Consider the following 22,078-nt stretch of genomic DNA (forward strand, 5'->3'; position numbering starts at 1 on the left):
GGACTCAATAATTTATCAGGATGTTGTCCGAATATTTTCCACTTGGATTTACATAGCAGTTGATGTTCTTGGAAAAATTGACATTGAGTAATATTTTTTGCACAGGTAATAGCTGATCGTAAGGCAGCTCTTCGAAATGCTGGTTAGCTCAATGTAGCATAGGTTTGGGAGTGTGGCTTCTGTGTGCTGCAGCTGTTGTAGGCTTCCGAAGGCTCTGTATATTCAGTCTAAGGGTGTCTTACCAACTGCCATATGATTTTTGTGTTTTGCCGTTTTAGTGAAATGGAATTGAAAGAGCAGATGAATCTTCATTTTCTAGTTCCTGAAGCTTCATTTTCTATTTCCTGTCCTGGTACATATATCTGCTTTGATGCATAATTGACATTTAATATCAAACATTTTTATAGTGGTGAAGACAGTTTTGTTTTTGGCATTTGCAATTTTATCCACTGTAGGGAAGGCATGCTAAGTTCATAAGTTTCTTGATAGAGCACACTATGATATGGCAATATAAGTGTCACAACCGATTGAGGGTGTCATGAATGATTAGAGGACACAAGTGCATGAAACATGTTCTGTTACCTTCAGCTGCTTAGAATTTCCTTGCTGGCTGATGGAATTTGTAATATAAAATGTATTAATAAGTACCTTTTTGTGAACATATTGTCAGAATTCTTCAGACCTTTATTTTCTTTGGAATAACTGTAGAATATGATAAGTCTGAAAACAGCAAAAGACAGATTCATTGTGCAATGTGGTAGGTAAATATAGGAAACATGAGCTTAGATCGAAAGTCAAGGGTCTTGTACACCCAATACTGATCTAAATGTCAGTGAAGAACAACAGTACAAAGCCAGGCAAGGACATACACCGTATGTAATTTCAGCAAGCTATGTATTGTGTTAGCCAGTCGTTATTTTCTAACGGTTTAGCAAAATATACAAAACATGATGCATATCTGAATGATACTTAATGTAGCATATTACATAAACTACATACTCATAATACACAAGGGTGAATATGGAAATTAACAAATACTACAATCAACATTGAAGCTGCTAGTTTGTTTGTCAGCCAATCATGAAACAGGACCTGTGATATTACAAAACATCCCTGTTTCCTCATGCCTACTCATAAATGCCACAGATTGAACACACATGAAAAACATGTAAATGTCTCATGTTTGTAATTGAAAAGAGGAAAACATTAAGCAAGCAGTGAGCTCACATACACCACATTAAAGATCTCTCTAAAACTCGCTGTATTTAGTACAATTCATTGTGATAGTTTGGGAAATGTTATTTTGGAAGCTAAATATGCTATCCATAGATATTTTGGTGTCATTCACTATTTGATTATGAAAAGAGATTCAGTCCATTAACTACTTCAAGAGCCTTGGCACCCAAAGTGTATCTGCTGATTTAGTTGATAAATAAATGGTATATTATATACTTTCTGAGGACGCCTATGACATGAGTAAGATTTGGACCTGCTAATCAGTTCCATATTAACTGTGCTTCTGTTCTTCTTCGCAAACTTCTTTTCCTTTGCAGAGTATTCAGGACTAGAGGCTGAAAGCTGTCAGACCTATTCATTGACAAACAAAATTTCTTCTTTAAATACCTCTATATTAAAGCTTCTTTAGGCATAGACAGATAACTCCCGTCAGTCATGTATAACATTTTTGTATTAAAATTGCTTAATTGGTAATAGTGTCATATCTCGTCAGACTGTACAGTGTGAATACATTTTGACAGATCACATATCAGGGATTGAATGTCAGAATGAAAGTTTGATAACTTCATTTGCTTCACTTTTGTGACATCGCTAATTGTGTATTTCTTGCAGTTCTTCTATGACCACAACATACCTTTAAGCCGGGACATCTAAGAACATGCAGCCTACAGCAGGTGGTGATGCTAATTGCATCATCTTGTCTTGCAGATATGCTGCACCCATGTACCTCAAGCTACATGCACATAACAATAGCCCATTTCTCCCACAACATGCTGCCTGAAACTTGATGTGTAATAAAAACAAAATAAATTATTAAATATCAAAATCTGTCATTCCTTAGAAGGACGGAGAGTGTAACACTATAGTTCCAATTGGTAAATGTTGCAGCCACAGTACGGAACCAAAAGCCATGTCTCATGTAGACTATGGAGAAAAGGGTGTGATCAAACTGTGTTATACTATAAAGTGTCTTTATAGAAGTCCTCAAAACAGTTGCATAATTAATCTCTCCTCAGTGTGGAAGCTTTCGTACTTCCTTCTCTCTACCATCCCATCCTCTCTCTTGACCCGTCTCCCTCAGGTGTCTTGCCACTTCCTCTGCACATTAATTCGTCTCCCTCTGAACACCCCTGTTCCTCAACCTACATACATCTTCCTCTCAACCATACCACCCATCCACATCTCACTCACATCCTGCCTCTAGCACATTATGGCACTGTTTGTTTCAAATTAGTCATTTCATACTCATCTGTTCAGAGGATGAAGTTCAATTTGGACATTTATTATTCACAATTCATTATATAGCATGCTGATTGATCATGTAAGTGTCATTCCAAATGTTGGTATTTTCACTACTGCTCTTAGGGTACCTCTCATTTGTGCTACATGTGAGATGATTACAAAAACAGGTCAAAACTTGAAAGTTATATATGATGCATTTATTTATTTACTTACTTACTTACTTTTTTTGTTGTTGTCCGAAACATGTTTCGCCTCTTACTTGCTGAAAAAATAACTTAATGCTGTCATTACCAATCTGCCAGTTGATTTTCCCATCTATGAAGTCTCATTTTCTGATGAGTGATTGCCTTTCCTCATTTTTGTGTACTACGATCTGAATGTTATTGATTTCAGGACAAATCAAATGATTTGCACGTCGAAAAGAAGTCTCTACAGAAGAAATTTGTCAGTACAGCAGAAGCTATGTACAAATTCCAGAGAAGTACACCTGAGAGATTCCATACAAAGCCTGTTATAGGTAATTAAAATCTATCTTAGTTAAAAAAAAAAAAAAAAAAAAAAAAAAAACCTCCTGAAACCTGAATTTGGCTTCATCAAATCAGTTAGTATTCAGGAGTAGCTGATTACCTTATCCTTTCTCTTCCTCCTGATGGCACTCAGCCCTCCTTATAAGTGAGTGCGTGTGCGCGTGTTTATTTTGACTGTCATGTAGAATGGCTGCTTGTTATCATTTATGTGAAATGGCGAAACAATGGAAAGTCAAAGTTTGAATATCAAGAATATTACAAAAAGGATACGGCACAGTGAGAGAACGGTCATGTGTTCATGAGATGTGCTTGCTAGTGTGAAAGTGTTTTCTTTTCTGAAGAAGGTTTTGGCTGAAAACTTATGTATAACAGTCTTTCAACTGTGCCTGGATAAAACTCGGTGTGTTATCGTTATGGTGAGTAGCAATCTGTCCTTTTTGTACTATGGAATGGTCACCAATCAACCTAGTGAGACATAAAGATTATACAGTTTTAAACATGGCTGTTGCTCAGCAACTTTATACTAGTTTCAACATAGTATTATACAACCAACTGTTACGTATGTTGAGCTAGGTTTGAACACCTACTAAGGGTGTCTTCATCAGAATGAAATGTTGATAAATTGTAAAATTACATAGCTTAAAAACAATGGTCAGAATTTAGAGCAACAATGCTCAAACCAAAAGTGAATAAAACTTTCCAGCCTTTGCCACGTGTGCCAGCTAGGAACAACATCAGACTGATTGGCCTTAGTAGATTTGAAAACTGATTAAATGTACCTAACAGTTATTTGCAACTGGTTGGCTGTATAATCCTATGCTGAACCTAAAGATTGTCATATTGACACTTTTTTGACACAACCTTAGCATTTTTACTTACTAGCAGGTGCCCCTTACTCTCATAGTATTTTGTTGTGGTTAGTAAGTTGAGTGTGCAAGATGTATTTAGCTTAACTACGCCCAACAAAGTGACACATTAACAGAATTTTCATGATTTTAGCTCGTATAGATATTCGTCTTTAGTCACAGATGTTCGTCACTTGCTCATCAATAAAATATTAGTGCTGAACATTTTTCATCAACTCCATGCACTAAACACATTCCTAAGTTCCACGACCACTGAAAATATTAGGGTTGACTGAAAAGTAATGCCTCCACCTTCATAACTCAACAGTTTGCAGCATTGATATGCGGCAGGTACTGGCTTGTTCTGTAACCTCTTCTCTATAACTCCAGTTGGCGGGAAGCCTTACCATTGAATGGTTGTGTTGTTCCAATGAAAAGTATGTAACCCTGTGCAGACGGTTGTCAGTGTGATAGAAGCAACGTGCAGTCATTGATTTCTTGACAGCAGAAGGTGTCACCCCAAAGAAGATTCATCAGAGAATGAAAACAGTTTATGGTGATTGTGTGTTGATTTGAGTACAGTCTGTCTTTATTCTCGTAATGCGATTATGAGAGGAGTTTCTGGCAAATTTCAAGTTTGTGTGCTTTCATTTCAGGGGTCAGCATCCGGGGTAGCCATCATGCACAGATCTTCAGATAACCAAGCAAAGCAATAATGTGACCCAAATGTTCTTGTGAAATGCCAATTGTGCTTGCAATTTCTGAATCAATCTGTCAACATTTTGCTTGTGAAACTCGGTGGTTGCTGTCACAGGATGTCCAACTCTTTGTTTGTCATTCAGGTCCAATGTTCCCACCACAACATTTTTAAACTTACTAGCCGATCGACGCACAGTACTCGCATCAACACAATAACTATAAATTGCTTTCATTCTCTGAATCTCCTGCAGGGTGACACCTTCTGCTATCAAGAATTCAATGACTGCACATTTCTTAAAGCGCATTGACCGACTGTCTGTGCAGGGTTCCACACTTTACACTGTAACAACACAACCGTAAAATGCTAAGGCTTCCTGCCAACTGTAGCTGTAGAGCGGAGGCTACAGAACAAGCCAGTACCTGCCATATATCAATGCTGCCAACTGTTGAAGAGCTATGAAGGTGGAGGCATTACTTTGTAGTCACCCTCGTATTTCTGAACCGATATACATTTTCGACTGTAGAACAGTACTCAGCATAACTTTTGGGAAGATGTTATGGCAGTTGTTAAAGGATCCTGTTAGCCTTTTGATCTGCTGAAATCTTCAGTCTGAAGCTTCAGAGCTATTTCTTGGACCTTCTTGCGTAAAAAAATTTCCACCCATGGATGCAGATATTTCCACTTCTCATTTCATGAAGCCATTTTGTTAATTAGATGGTTTCTAAGTCCTGGGGTCTACGCACACCTTCAGTTCCCTATGCAGCTATCATACGTGGTTTTGTCTGAGTGGTACACTGTGCAGTTACATGAGGTACTGCATACTTGAAGCATGCCATTCACCTGTGCGAGAGACTTTTTGGGAATTCCTTGGCATCAGTTGTATTATGTGTAGTGACATGTGAAAATGTGTGCCGGACTGGGATTCTAATGTATATTTCCTACTTAGCATGTGCCTTAACCATTTGACCTATCCGTGCATGTCCCACAGTCCAATCCAAATCTCCACATGTCGCACTGTCTAAACTCCTATGTTGCAATCTACTAAACTCATCACCTAATGCTCACTACGTTCTTGCATTTCCTCAACAGGAAGAATGAGACAGTGAGGAATTGAGACCAATGTTATCACTGTTCATCCGCCTAGGCTTGTAATACTTTCATAAAGGCTATAGTCTTCAGCGACAAAAAAAAAAAAACCTGTGCAGTTCTTTGGTAAATGTGTTTGAAAAAATGACGAGAAGGCTGTATATAATCGTTTAACGTAAAATCTGGCAATTTCTGGGGCCTGACGTGACTCGTAAAGGTGTAGTGTAGAAAATAACTTCAGATTGGGTACTCAAAAGCAATTAAAGAACCGCAACAAAACTGCAACCACACAACAAACTGCAGGTGGCTTATTCTTGTTTCCCATTATCACTTTACCACCTTAAACATGGCACAGAATACCAGAATTGAGAGAAAAGTGGGAAAAACTGAATGTAAAATAACACCTTCAGTTCAGACAACTGTAGAGATATTGACTTGAATGGGTAACTGCATAAACTGAAGGTAGGTAGTCTTCTTTACGTGATGATAAATGATGAATGTTCTCTCTGTGTGTGTTTAAATGCAGAAGGCCCATGAGTTTCAGCAGTTAGGAATGCATGCTTAACTTTTCAGTATACACTGCACAGCGAAGATTGTGCCAAATTGTATACCTTTGCCATGTTAAATTGTGACATTGAGATTCTTTGACATCATAAATAATTGTCAGCTTTAGCTAAATCTTCAGGTTTCTTATTTTGCTGGCCTTTACTGCATAAAACTATCATGGTGTAGAATTAAACATTTTGCTAAACAACACAATCTGATGAATTTGTGTGGCCTGGGACCGTTGTTATTTGCGGGTAAGTACTCTACTGCCCAAGCTATCCAAGCATGACTCACAACTCTCAAAGTGCCCATTCCCCTCCAGCTTTACTTCTGCCAGAACCTCGTCTCCTGCCTTCCCGACTTCACAGAAATTCTTCTACATACCTTTTGTGAGGCTTCTGTGAAATGTGGAAGGTAGGAGATGATGTACTGGTGGAAATAAGGCAGTGAGGGTGGTTTATGAGCCAATAACCATACTTGGGTAGTTAAGTTGGTAGTGCACCTCCTCATAAAAGGCAAATACTTCAGGTTCGAGTCCTTCTGTGGCACATAGTTTCACAACAGTAAAGTGCTTCATTTAGATATTTCTAATATTTGTACAAACATTCTCATTAAAGAAAATATAGACATAATTGAAAGTAAATTAGTTAAGCACAAAAAGTATGTCTGGGTGAAATATGTGGGTTAACTCAACTGTTGCAATTTACTCTTTTTTTCCCATTTAAGATAGCTTGCAGTGCTATGTACTCACAACCAGACGGTTTAACCTTGGAGAACTGCATGGCAGGAATCTTTTCAGTCAGTCATTAACAATATCAAAGAAACATTTTTTTGAGCAGGCAGCTGACAACATTGTTTATTACAAACATTTTGTCGATGACACTGTAGTCCTATTAGATGGTAGAGGACATTCATAACATGCATTCACAGATAAATAAAATCAAATTCAGCAGTAAAGTCAAAGTAAATAACTATAACTTTGTGATTCCAAGACTTACCAAGTGGGAAAGCGCCGGTAGACAGGCACAATAAAATAACACACAAACACACACACAAAATTTCTAACTTTCGCAACCAATGGTTGTTTCTTCAGGAAAGAGGGAAGGAGAGGGAAAGACGAAAGGATGTGGGTTTTAAGGGAGAGGGTAAGGAGTCATTCCTATCCCTGGAGCGGAAAGACTTACCTTAGGGGGGAAAAAAGGATAGGTTTATACGCGCGCGCGCACACACACACACACACACACACACACACACACACACACACACACACACACACACACACAGACATATTTAAAGGCAAAGAGTTTGGGCAGAGATGTCAGTTGCTACGCTTTCTTTGTGGGAATGACTAGCAACAAACTGTCAATTCGCATGAATGGACACAGGCAGACAGTGTTTGTTGGTAATGAGGATCACCCTGTGGCTAAATATGCCTTGGTGCACGGCCAGCACATCTTGGCACAGTGTTACACCGTCCGGATTATCTGGATACTTCCCACCAACACCAACCTATCCGAACTCCGGAGATGGGAACTTCCCCTTCAATATATCCTCTCTTCTCGTTATCCACCAGGCCTCAATCTCCGCTAATTTCAAGTTGCCGCCACTCATACCTCACCTGGCATTCAACATCATCTTTTCCTCTGCACTTCTGCCTCGACTGACATCTCTGCCCAAACTCTTTGCCTTTAAATATGTCTGTGTGTATGTGTGTGTGTGTGTGTGTGTGTGTGTGTGTGTGTGTATCCGTGCACACGCGCGCGAGTATATACCTATCCTTTTTTCCCCCTAAGGTGAGTCTTTCCGGGATTGGAATGACTCCTTACCCTCTCCCTTAAAACCCACATCCTTTCGTCTTTCCCTCTCCTTCCTTCCTTTCCTGAAGAAGCAACCTTCGGTTGCGAAAGCTAGAAATTTTGTGTGTTTGTGTGTTTTATTTATTGTGCCTGTCTACCGGTGCTTTCCCGCTTGGTAAGTCTTGGAATCTTTGTTTTTAATATATTTTTCCCATGTGGACGTTTCTTTCATTTAGGGTAAATTTGAGCAATTTCTTCCTCTTGTACTTCCAAAATTTGTTACTATACAAGCATTACATATTTGTAGCTGAATTACAGCAAGTTGCAAAACCTAATGTGTACACTGCACGAAATTACATCAGTGTGATCACATTGGTTCAGCCATTCGTAACAACGGCTACTACATGTGTTAATGTTTCTTTCAAAATAATTCTAAAAACTGACAATAGAAGGCAGCACCAACAAAGGGACAGATTGAGAGATACCTGTAATTGTTCTCATGTGAAATGAGTCCAGTTTTCGAGCGATGTGCAGATCGCATGTCAAGAAAGTTGCGACTCAACCCATACTCGGGTAAGTTCTTTTTAACACAAAGTTGTGGCCCTCGGTCTGTGTCTTGAAAGTGTTAATCAATAACACATTGTTCTGACCTGTAATCTATAGAAAGCGTAATTTCACACGGTAATGTGGAGAATGATGAATCTTCAGCTTGTGGAAGGTGGGGTTGACCAGGAAATAGCAATCTTCAAAAATGTAGCTGAAGTAAAAGGATTTTGAGCTGAAGTATTTTGTCTTTGCAGGATGCAATGGCCACTATAGTTTGGTGCTCTATCCAATTTTTTTTTTAAATAAACAGTCATTGTCTTCCCCTCTGCACAAATATCGATTGTTCCAGGAGGTGGGAGGCAGCTGCATTTATGTGCAGTGACAAGTATCATCTCGCCCTGTGCCTACTTATTCAAACTAAATTCTGTCAGTTTCATTTTTTATTGTGGCATAGTTGTAGATCTATTGCACTACTTGTCACCTCGTTTTTGGCTGTTACGCACTGAGAGAAACAATATCATAGGTTTTTTCCTCAGTGTATGACAAGTTGATTTGCTTTGTTCTTTAGATTGGATTATTCTGCCAGAGACCTTGTGGAGCCTTGGGACTCTTTAGAGCACACTCAGAGTATCACTGCTCTAGAGAGAAATGGCCATATACTTCTCCCATATTATGGTAACATTTAAAACAACATAACAAAGACTTAAATAATATAAAAATCAGAATTTGGTTTCACACTGAAAACAGTATTAAGTGTGACACGCCAACCACTGAACAGAACAGCTAAATAAATATAGTATATATAAGTTTTATGTGACTATTCTGACACGATAAACATCAAGAAAACCTCAAAAAAGCTTGGAATTTGATTAAAACAGCATGAGAATTCCAAAAAAATAATCAAAGTACTGTCTCGATGCCTCTTGTACATAACAAATAAATGGCCCAAAAATATTCACTATGTGCTCCAGATTGTTAATCATGCAAAGAAAAAAAATGAATATTACACAAAAAGTTCAGATTGTTGGTCATTTTTAAAACTAACGAAGTGCACTTATCAGTGATCTAATCGGACTAAAAGAACAAAGGTATTTTGACAATTATACTGGTATTCTGCTTAATTAACGTTAATCAAAACTAAACTAAAAAATGGAAATGTCGTATGGCTAGGGCCTCCCGTCGGATACACAGTTCGCCTGGTGCAAGTAGTTTGAGTTGATGCCATTTTGGCGACTTGCATGTTGTTGGGGACGAGGTGACGATGACGATGATGATGATGATTAGGACAACACAACACACAGTCCTTGAGTGGAGAAAATCTCCTACCCAACCAGGAATCGAATCTGGGCCCCTTAGCATGACATTCCGTCGCACTGACCACTCAGCTACCGGGCCGGGCAAAACTAAAGTAGCAATTTTGTTAGTTTTTTACAGTTGAGTGCTTGCATACCAGGTGAAATTTTTAAATTTTTTACTTCCCATTTACAACTTATAATTTTAATTTATTTTTACTAGCTTTTTTTGCTATACACATATATATGTGTATCAAAAAACAGATCTCTGAAATTGTTGAACTTCCCCTTCCTTTTGTCAGTTTTTCTTGCGCACGTCCCACCTCATGTGCACAAACTATCAAAACATCAAGAACTGTTAAATTTGTGAACCAAAATGAATGGACACACATAATGTGAATACATTGCCCCCCCCCCCCTTTTTTTTTTTTTTTTTTACATGCATGGCGTATTTTTTGTCTTAATTGTCTTTCCATGAATTTATTCACACTATTGTATACTTGTTTCATAGTGATAATGTAGGGTGTTTTATTTTCACCTCCAAACATTGGATGAGGGATTAAAAAAATTGAAACTAATGGTAAAACAAAGAGAAACTACAAATAAGCAACAGCTTAAGTGGAAAAAAAGTTTCCTTGTTTGTTTGTCCTAACCATTCCAATTTTCTTTTCCTTGCATGTCTTGTATTCCAAGGCCTTTTTATGTATTCTTTATGCAGTACCAAATGTAGTGCTCTTGGTGAAGAAGCTAATCAAAATTCATAGAAAACCTTTAAGGGAACATTGTGTGTTCTATGCCACCAATGTTAAATTATCGAATTTTGTGACCCATTATCTTAGAAACTTTTTAAGGCACAAACTTAGAATTTTCCATAATTATTGAACACACCTTTCTAAATACACTGAACTAGAATTATTACTAAAATTGTGTTGTGGGGCATGTTATCTTTTTAATTTTTTTTTTCAAACACTTATATTTTTGACTATTTTGTAAATCAATGAACATAAAAACAAAATAACGGAGGATATTTTAATTATTCTAGTTCCACATGTGTTGAATTTCACGCTTGGCATGCTGTGACAATTTCATGTCTCTGCCATCAGTACTTTTTGTAGAAAATGGTACATTTATTGCAAAAAAAGTAAATCCGAGATATTGAGGTTTAAAACTTTATTACAGATTCTTATATAGACTTACATTTCTGCGTCTTTTATGCAGACTTGCTCTAGCCCAGAGTCTGTGACTTCTTCAGTGTCTCAAGAGCCCAGTTCTTGCCTCCTCCTTTTCTTTCTTGCTTCTTTTGTCATTTGCTGAGCAGCACGTACACAAAGCTCAACCAGATCCTGCAGTCCTTTAGTTGTGTTCTGTCCAAATCTTACCCCCTAACTTCTCCAGAACCTTAAGTTTTTCGTAGTTTTCACCATTAAAAGTTATTACAGCATCAAACACTGCTAACTTGAGAGTCATAAGGCCAACAAATACATTTTAGGCACATGGCACCACACAACATTATTGAAGGACTCGTTCACATTCTTGGTCTTCCCCTGTAAACACTTCTTTAGTAGTTCAGGATTTGCCAGATCTCTGCAAATAGGTTTGATTGCCATAATATCATTACTTTTACAACTGTCACTCGTTTCTAAAGTTATTTTCTTTTTCGATGCTATAGGGGGTGTGGTCACTTCAGAAATATTATCATGGTTCCCTTCACTGCTAGCACACATTTTCAAGTACTTCAGAATAAAGTGCAGGTCTCACAAATCTGTTACCCGCAAATTGGCATTTCTTGAAGCTACTTTTATGCTTAGTAATTTTATTTACATATAAAAAGCAATAGAATTTAGCTTACAACAAAAATAGCTGATAATCACACTACTTCCAACAAAAACTAGCATCAGAAACAAAGGACTGATTTGTTAATTCGAAACGTCAACTTCTGAGACATAGCAGTAGGCACAAAACAAAGCAATTCACAACCTTCTGGACTGTGTAGTTCCCAAGATATGACTGCTCAACTGTGGCAGTATGTTAGGGCGTCCATTTCATTTTCATTGAAAAAGGGGACATTTAAAATAAATTAGAGAAAAACCTGGGACAATGAAGAAAAAAATGGGATATAAATATTGTATTGACCAAATTTAATACACATACAAGTTTACCTTTAAAACATGCACTCAGATGATCCCAACTCACTTTTTACAATTATTCTGCCACACTATCACCATACTTTTCACTTTTATGTACTTTATCAAGAAGTCCATTTTCGTTTGAAATTGTATAATAAAAGTCAGTACACGATACACCATTAAAGTGTGTTTTGACAATGAGCAAGGCCCTCACTGTTTAAACTTTCATTCTGTTTTTCCTCAACTGACCACAAAGAGTTCACTAATGAAAACACACGTTCTACAGTAGCATTTGACCCAGGAACTGCCAACAAAACTCCACCAAATGAATCATGTTTTTGATAATGTTTTTACTTTTGAAATAAGCAAATATTTTACACCACATTGCACTAAGACTTTCTTTGTCTCCTTCATTTTTTATGAAGTTCTGTGCACATGAAAATTCATCGAACAGTTCGTCTTCATCAACAGGAAAATTTGGTACAATACTTTTTAACAGGAACACAACAGTCCTGAATATCCTTCCACTTTAGCTGCTCCTTTCCAGTATTAACCCAGTGAAATGCTTTAAAAGGAGTGAGAAATGGCAAACACCATTCTTAAATATCCTCAATCCAAGAGTCATAGATGATGTCAGCATAAATATGAAATTGTTAGACAGTAATTTCACCCTCTTCTTCCAGCTTTCTTAGAGTCTCATGCACAAAGGATGTGAGAAATCATTCAGATTTTCTACGTTGTAATTTGCCCAATAATTTGTTTATTTCTTGATAAACTTCCACTATTGTGATTTATGTTTCTCAATACGTTTAGTTGTTGTGGACAAAGGTTTTAACTAGCTTACAAGAAAATGTAGAACAATAGACACAGGGTTATCAAAGAATTGTTTAAGGATAACAGGACACTTATCAAAGGAAATTAAATATGATTTCAAAGCAGGAAATATCTCTACAATTCTTTCCAATGCTGTTTGCTGAGATAGCCACCTTGTCTTGCTGCACAAGTACAGTTTTGTATTAAGTTTCAGTAAACTTGCAGAATGACTTCAGAGATTCAACCCTTACTGTATATATGTGGAAATGCTGGTAGATTTTGTTTACAATTAATTGGCAGTCGATGGGTAGGCAATTACAGCCAGTTTGTAAGGAATTGTGCACCTACTATATTATTCACTGTGTTCTGTTTCAGTTTATTAGAACAAATTGTTTTTTCCTTTCCTCTGCTTACCACCAAAATTGGTGTTAGTGTTGTTTGAGAAACTGCAATCACCTTTCTCTCAAGATCATATTTCTTTAAAACCTCCAGCACATAATTCTGAAGTAAATCTGAAGTTTCTCCAGATAAATTAACCAATTCGAGCACTTTCACCGTGATACCATTGTCAGGGTAAAAATACCTGATGAGGAGAGGAACCAACTTCATATCCAGATGATTCGGTGTATCAATCATTACAGAAATGAATCAAGCACTTTGCGGTTCATTTGAAACCTGATGAACTGCATACGGTGCAATAAAAGTTGAAATGATTGCATTACGTTTTGTGTGTCCATATGTGAATTTAGGATTGAAAAGTTTTTTAACAGCTGCTGTAGTACAGTCCATTGACTTAAAGCTATGGTTATGCATTGCACATGGTTATGAATTGCACTGTGGTATGCAAACGTAGCTTCTTGTGCTGACAACTGCCTATCCATTTCTGTTCACATATTAGTCACTTGCGCATTTATTTGTTCTTTTTGTTTGATCACTCATGCCATGTTTCTTCGTCTTAATGTTCACAATGTCAGACCTTCCACCATGACCAATAGCAAATTTTGATCTGCACAACGTACATTCTACAGTTTCTCCACTACCAGTGATAAAAGGAAACTCGTTTTTTATATTACTGTTAACATTACACTTTCGTTTTGGCATAATGAAAGTGATTGCACAGTGCAAAACATTAACAGTGTGGTGATGAAAGCCATAGAGCAAGTATCAGTGGTGTAGAGTATCTCTGGACCTAAAGGACGGATTCAGTGGATTGAGTTAGAGGAGAAGAATCTTCATTGTTATTTGTAACCTCAAGAGGATGTCGTTATCAGGAGAAAGAAAACTGGCATTCTACAGATCGGAGCATGGGGTGTCAGATCCCTTAATTGGGCAGGTAGGTTAGAAAATTTAAAAAGGGAAATGGGTGGGTTAAAGTTAGATATAGTGGGAGTTTGACAGAGCACTGAAAGACCTGAGTTGAAACAAGGCCCCGGGAGTAGACAAAATGCCATGAGAGCTACTGACGGCCTTGGGAGAGCCAGTCCTGGCAAAACTCTACCATCTGGTGAGCAAGATGTATGAGACAGGCGAAATCCCCTCAGACTTCAAGAATAATATAATAGTTCCAATCCCAAAGAAAGCAGGTGTTGACAGATGTGAAAATTACGGAACTATCAGTTTAATAAGTCATAGCTGCAAAATACTAAAGCGAATTCTTTACGGACGAATGGAAAAACTGGTAGAAGCAGACCTCGGGGAAGATCAGTTTGGATTCCGTAGAAATGTTGGAATACATGAGGCAATACTGACCCTACGACTTATCTTAGAAGAAAAATTAAGGAAAGGCAAACCTACGTTTCTAGCATTTGTAGACTTTAGAGAAAGCTTTTGACAATGTTGATTGGTACACTCTTTCAAATTCTGAAGGTGGCAGAAAAATACAGGGAGCGAAAGGCTGTTTACAATTTTTACAGAAACCAGATGGCAGTTATGAGTCGAGGGGTATGAAAGGTAAGCAGTGGTTGGGAAGGGAGTGAGACAGGGTTGTAACCTATCCACGATGTTATTCAATCTGTATATTGAGCAAGCAATAAAGGAAACAAAAGAAAAGTTCGCAGTAGGTATTAAAATCCATGGAGAAGAAATAATAACAGTGATGTTCGCCAATGACATTGCAATGCTGTCAGAGACAGCAAAGGACTTGGAAGAGCAGTTGAACGGAATGGACAGTGTCGTGAAAGGAAGATATAAGATGAACATCAACAAAAGCAAAACACGGATAATGGAATGTAGTCGAATAAAGTCGGGTGACGCTGAGGGAATTAGATTAGGAAATGAGACACTTATAGTAGTAAAGGAGTTTTGCTATTTGGGGAGCAAAATAACTGATGATGGTCGAAGTAGAGAGGATATCAAATGTAGACTGGCAATGGCAAGGAAAGCGTTTCTGAAGAAGAGAAATTTGTTAACATCAAGTATAGATTTAAATGTCAGGAAGTCGTTTCTGAAAATATTTGTTTGGAGTGTAGCCATGTATGGAAGTGAAACGTGGACAATAAATAGTTTAGACAAGAAGAGAATAGAAGCTTTCGAAATGTGGTGCTACAGAAGAATGTTGAAGATTAGATGGGTAGATCACATAACTAATGAGGAGGTATTGAATGAATTGGGGAGAAGAGGAGCTTGTGACACAACTTGACAAGAAGAAGGGATCGGTTGGTAGGACATGTTCTGAGACATCGAGGATCATCAATTTAGTATTGGAGGGCAGCGTGGAGGGTACAAATCGTAGAGGGAGACCAAGAGATGAATACATTAAGCAGATTCAGAAGGATGTAGGTTGCAGTAGGTACTGGGAGATGAAGCAGCTTGCACAGGATAGAGTAGCATGGAGAGCTGCATCAAACCAGTCTCAGGACTGAAGACCACAACAACAACAACATAGTGCGTTTAAAATTACTTGCAATTTTTGACAGTTTGGTACATATTTGGGGTATGGTGAAAACTATCACATGCTTCTTAGTGTAAATAATTGCGCAGTTAATAGCAAGTCTAACAACCAGTAGCGTAAAATACTCTAGCCAAGTGGAATCATAAAAAAAAAGGGACATTTGAGCATCCCCTAAAAAACTTTCTGGTCAGCGGGACATTTTGGTAACAAAATGGGACTGTTCTGGGGATGAATGGACATCCTACAGTATGTGTGTAACTGCTAAATTTGACAATCACACATAAACGTTAAAAATATTATTTGAAGGTCTAACAATGGTGTGATTTTAATGTATAATATACCAAAATGTTCAGGAAAGTTCAAAGTACATTATGGAGTAGAAAACAGGAAATATCAAATTTCAACGAATTTCACATACAATGTCCCCTTAAAAGTCAAATTTGGAAATCATATATTTCACTGTATGCACAACCCTCCAGTCAACATCGTTTAAGGGTGTGTTTAAATTGAAACTGTGTATTAGTCTGTTCATTAGTAGCATTTCCAAATCTATTCTTTCATCTACATCTTTCAGAAATTTATATTAAAATCTCTCTTGACTTACATTTCCTTTCTTTTGTCTGCTAGGTGACATAATGATTATTGAAATTTTTATAATAATATTTGAAAGTTCCCCAGTGGAGACCTGTGTACTGCACCAATTATAAATTACTTTTTGGTAGCTGTAGTTCACAAGCCCAATATTCAAATTGTTGATCTAAGCAGAATTTACTTGGTTTGAAGGAGTCAAACTGAATTTTATTTTTCCCTGCATGACAACTTCCCCTTTCTCCTTATTTTCCCTACAAGTAAGAGCTGATAATTTATAGACATAACACATGAACTTACTTTTTAACGTATTAGATAAGCAGATTGTTAAATTTTTTAATCTTGGAGATTCTGACACGTAGTGATATTCATTATGTGCGTGAAGTTTCATTCTTCTGGACCGCTTAGGAAACGTAAATTGGATTTTCAATATTTCATGTACTGACAGATTTTAAAAATAAATGCTGTCATAGTCTTCTCGTTGGGGTGTGTAACCATATGTTAAAGGTTTAGCACAATAAGAAAAGCATTACACTTAGAATCTGTGGGTCTTGAGGCAGTGTAACTGATTGTGTGCAAATACCCTGATTATATTCTTCATCTTCCAACAAACTCAACACACAATTTCATTTCCCTGCGGGTCCGGGTGTTAGAGTAGGCCCGAGGTATTCCTGCCTGTCGTAAGAGGTGACTAAAAGGAGTCTCACACCTTTCGGCCTTTGTGTGATGGTCCCCTAGAGGGTTTGACCTCGATTTTTCAAAATTTTCCCGAAGAGCGAGCCTATTGGGGAAGGGCACCTTACATGGTGCATCATGTCCATCGTGCATTGGGATCTTTAGCCCACTTGCTCGTCATTGCATTACAGTCACATTCTCCATTTCTTGGACGAGGACACCTTCCTGGGTGCGCTTTCCACCAAGCCATTGCAGTGTCACTTTCTTTGCCGACGATGACAATGGGCTTCTTTGCACCTCATATCCAGCACGGTAGCCAGTCCGTTGTGGTGGGGCCGCCATGTACCCTTTTGGTTGTACCCCCTGACAACATAGGGATCACTCTACTGATGCTTGCACCATTAACTCCCCATATATGCCAAGGAGTGGGCCATCCTGCTAGGTGGCCTTTGCTGCAGCTGGGTGGTGCCCGTGGGGAGGATCACTGTTCGGAGTTTGCATCAGGGCGGATAACATGCCGTGAAGTGTAGCATGTCAGTCTGTAAGTGGGCAAAGTCTAACTTTGTGCCAAGAAATATGACCCCAAGTCGTTCTCCTCCCTGGCCACACCATGGGAGGAACACCAGGCTAAGGATGACAATGAAGCTTATTTGCCCCAGTACCTCGTATGTAAGAGTGTTGATGGGGAATCTTTCATTTCCATGAAGCCAGTTTTTTGTGTAGCATTTGGAGGACAAATTCGGGGAGGTGAAGGGCTTGTCTAAAATGTGCTCTGGGTCAGTTTTGATAAAAATGGCATCCTGTGCCCAGTCACAAGCATTACTCGCTTGTGGCAAGTCTGTTACCATCATGCCTCCTAAAAGCTTAAATATTGTCCAGGGTATTATATTCCACAGGGACCTTCTTTTGCAGTCTGACGAGGAGCTGCGCGCCAATTTAGATGGGCGAGGTGTTTATTTCATCCGGCGTGTCCATCGGGGTCCTAGGGGTAACCAGGTTGCCAGCGGTGCCTTCATCTTGTTCTTCGACGATGACACATTGCCCAAGGAGGTCAAGATGATGGTCTACCGCTGTGACGTCAAGTCATATATCCCTCCCCTGATGCGGTGCTTTAAGTGCTGGAAGTTCGGCCATATATCTTCGTGGTGTATTTCCAGTGTCACATGTCAAGATTGTGGGCGGCCATCACATCCCACCTCCCATTTGTGTCAACTGCGAAGAGCACCATTCGCTTTGCTCGGCTAACTGCAGAATTCTCCAGAAAGAAAGAAAAATCATGGAGTGCAAGACCCTGGACTTACTGACCTACACTGAGGCAAAGAGAAAATTTGAGTGCATACATCCTGTGTCTGTGACCACCTCATATGCCGCTGCAACAAGAACAGTTGTCGCCCCTTCAGTTCCTCAAATTTCTGTCGCCTCTCAGAACCGGGAGACTACAGCTGCCCCCTTTATGGTGGGGGATTTCAGTCCCCACTTCTGAGCCTAAGAAGCATAAGGCTTCTTTGGTTCCTCTCACTAGGAAGGGGTCCCTTGGGTCACTCCCTTCCCAAGTTTCTGCTAGTGGGAAACATGACACCCACCAGTGGCTGAAGTGCCCAAAAGTAGCTGGTTGTAGGGTTCCATGCTCATCCTCAGTCCCAGAGACTGGTTCAGTGAAGTCCTCCCAGTCAGGGAAACCCAAGGAACAGCACCAGAAATCGATAAAGATGATCACCAAGAACAAGGAACTTGCGTGGCACCCACACCGCCACTACCTAGAAGCTCTGCGTCTGAGGATGGGGTGGAGATTCTGGCGTCTGCTGAGGACCTGGATCTCGCCAGATTGTCGGACACAATGGATATCGACTGCTCAGGCAAAAAGTCGGTGGCAGCAGGTGACCCTGAGGCGTAAATTGCCTCATTGAATGATCCATGCCTTCCAAGTCGCATGATGACGTCATCCCCCAGTGTAATTGCGGCAGTTTTTTCCACTGCCTGCCTGAGTTACGGCATCCGTAAAGCTTTACACCTGCTTTCTGCATTGCCCTCCAGGCAGCCTGGTTCCCGGCAATGTGGGCCCCTGCTCTCCGTGGCTATAAGGTAATAAGGTATATTACAGGAAACTTAGCGTCTATAATCGAGTGTCAGGTGGAGTTTGCGTTTACATCCTAAACTCAGTCTGCAGTGAATCTGTGCCCCTTCAAACCCCTCTTGAAGCTGTGGCTGTCAGAATCAGGACGGCGCAGGAAATAACTGTCTGCAATGTATACCTTCATCCAGATGGTGCAGTACCCCTGAATGTATTGGCTGCACTGATTGATTAATTCCAAGAACCTTTCTTACTTTTGGGAGATTTTAACACTCATAACCCCTTGTGGGGTGGCACCGTGCTTACTGGACGAGGCAGAGATGTCGAAACTTTACTGTCTCAGCTGGACCTCTGCCTCTTAAATTCTGGGGCCGCCACACATATCAGTGTTGCTCATGGTAGTTACTCGGCCATTGATTTATCAATTTGCATCCCAGGACTTATGCCAACTATCCAGTGGAGAGCACGAGACGACCTGTGTCTTAGTGACCAGTTCCCCATGTTCCTTTCACTGCCCCAGAATCAGGTGCACAGGCACCTGCCCAGATGGGGGTTAAACAAGGTGGACTGGGAAACTTTCACCTCTGCTGTCACTGTTGACTCTCCTCCATATCGTAACATCGATGTGATGGTTCAGCAGGTGAGTACTACAATCGTTTCTGTGGCAGAAAACGCAATCCCTCGCTCTTTAGGGTGCCCCCGGCGAAAGACAGTCCCTTGGTGGTTGCTGGAAGTCAATGAGGCAATTAAAGACTGTCGGCAAGCTCTACAGCTGTGTATACGACACCCTTCCCTATAGCATCTGATAGCCTTTAACTGCCTCCTTGCCTGTACGCCAGCTTATAAAACGATGTAAACAGTAGTGCTGGGCAAGGTATGTGTTGACCATTGGTTGCCACACATCACCTTCCCAAGCCTTTTTGGGTACCAGACCCCAGCAGGTGTCCCTGGCGTTACCATCAATGGTGAGCTATGTACAGACACAAACGCACTTTTCCTGAGCCTCTGTGTTGTAGAACTACCCCCAGCCTTTCGCACTCTCAAACGGCGGATGGAAAGTAAAGTCCTCCTGTTCACTACACACCACAGTGAACCCTATAATCCCCCATTTACGGAGTGGGAGCTCCTTAGCGCCCTTGCTCATTGCCCCAAGACAGCTCCTGGGCTGGGTCAGATCTACAGTCAGATGATTAATCATCTCTTGCCTGACTACAAGCGCTATCTCCTCGTCCTCTTCAACCGGATCTGGTGCGTTGGTGTCTTTTGATCGCAATGGCGGGAGAGCACCATTGTTTTGGTGCTCAAACCCGGTAAAAACCTACTTGAAGTAGATAGCTATTGTCCCATCAGCCTCACAAACGTTGTTTGTAAGCTGCTGGAATGTATGGTGTGTCGGGGGTTGGGTTGGGTCCTGGAGTCAAGTGACCTTCGGTCTCCATGTCAGGACGGCTTCTGCCATGAGCCCTCTACCACTTATAATCTTGTGTCCCTTGAGTCTGCCATCCTAACAACCATTTCCAGATGCCAACACCTTGTTGCCGTCGGTTTTGATCTACGCAAAGGGTATGACACCACCTGGCGACATCCTGTCCTTACCACATTATACAGGTGGGGTCACCGAGGGCTGCTCCCGAATTTTATCCAGAATTTTCTGTCTCTTGGTACTTTCCGTATCAAAGTTGGTGCCCCCCGTAGTTCCCCCATATCCAGAAGAATGGGATCCCGCAGGGCTATGTATTGAGTGTATCACTATTTTTAGTTGCCATTAACGGTGTAGTGCTGTAGGGCCGTCCTCTCTCTCTCTGTGTGCAGACGACTTCTGCATTTGTACTGCTCCACCAGTACTGGTGTTGCTGAGTGGTGCCTACAGGGAGCCATCCACAAGCTGTAGCCCATGGTTTCCATTTTTCAGCTGCAAACTCATATGTTGTGCACTTCTGTCGGCGTCGTACCATTCATCTGGAACCAGAACTTTACCTTCATGACGATGCACTTAATGTAGTGGAGACGTATCGAATCTTAGGACTGGTCTTCTATGCCTGATTGACTGGGCAACCTCACCTTCGTCAGCTTAAGCAGAACTGCTGGCAGTACCTCAATGCCCTCCACTGCATGAGTAACGCCAACTGGGGTGCAGATTGCTCTATGCTGCTGCAGCTCTACATAGCCCTTGTTCAATCCTACCTTGACTATGGGAGTCTGGTTTACGGTTCAGCGGCGCCATCAGCATTGCATTGACTCGACCCAGTGCCAGTGCACCACTGTGGCATTCGCCTAGTGACGGTAGCTTTTAGAAAGAGTTCGATGACCGTTGTCCTTGTGGAGGCTGGAATACCTCCAATGCGGGTCCGATGTGTACAACTGCTCACCAGTTACTTTGCACACATTCATAGTTCTCCTTAGCACCCAAATTACCGTCTCCTTTTATCACCCATGGCAGTTCATCTCCTGCATTGGCCGCCCAGGTCAGAGCTCATGATTGCGGTTTGCGTTCCATCCCTTCTTTCCGAACTGGAGTCCTTCCCTTTACCAACTCTACTTGAGGTCCATTCACGTACACCTCCATGGTGTACACCTTGGCTGAAGCTTCGTCTTGACCTTTTTCATGGTCCTGAGAACTCTGTTAACCCCGCCGCTCTCCGTTGTCATTTCCTCTCGATTCTTGACGTGTTCCGAGGCTCTGAAGTGGTTTATACCGATGACTCGATGGCTGATGGCCATGTTGGCTTCGCCTATGTCCACAAACGCCATTTTGAACAGCATTCCGTGCCCAATGGCTGCAGTATATTCACTGCAGAGCTGGTGGCCATCTCTCGTGCACTTCCATATATTCGTTCATGCCCCGGGGGAATCGATTCTTCTATGTACTGACTCCTTGAGCAGCCTACAACCTATCGACCAGTGCTATTCTCTTCATCCTTTGGTACTGTCCATCCAGGAGTCCATCTATGCCCTGGACCGGTCCTGTCGTTCACAAAGAACTTGCCGATAGGCTGGCCAAACAGGCTATGCGAAAACTGCTTCTGGAGATGGGCATCTTTGAATCTGACTTGCGTTCTGATTTATGCCTTAGGGTTTTATGGCTTTGGGAGACGAAAT

At 40.5% G+C, this 22,078-nt stretch overlaps 1 protein-coding gene across 2 annotated transcripts in view; it reads left to right on the forward strand.

Moving 5' to 3' along the window:
* Positions 1 to 22,078, forward strand: part of LOC126334917 (targeting protein for Xklp2 homolog) — a 126,011-nt gene that overhangs the window by 35,345 nt on the left and 68,588 nt on the right. For both annotated transcript variants that reach the window (XM_049997634.1, XM_049997635.1), the window contains exon 4: positions 2,872 to 2,995. In XM_049997634.1, the coding sequence (XP_049853591.1) occupies positions 2,872 to 2,995 (124 nt within the window). The remainder of the gene's footprint in view (positions 1 to 2,871; positions 2,996 to 22,078) is intronic.

Source organism: Schistocerca gregaria, chromosome 2 (assembly GCF_023897955.1).
Source record: "Schistocerca gregaria isolate iqSchGreg1 chromosome 2, iqSchGreg1.2, whole genome shotgun sequence".
NCBI classification, from domain to species: Eukaryota; Metazoa; Arthropoda; class Insecta; order Orthoptera; family Acrididae; genus Schistocerca; species Schistocerca gregaria.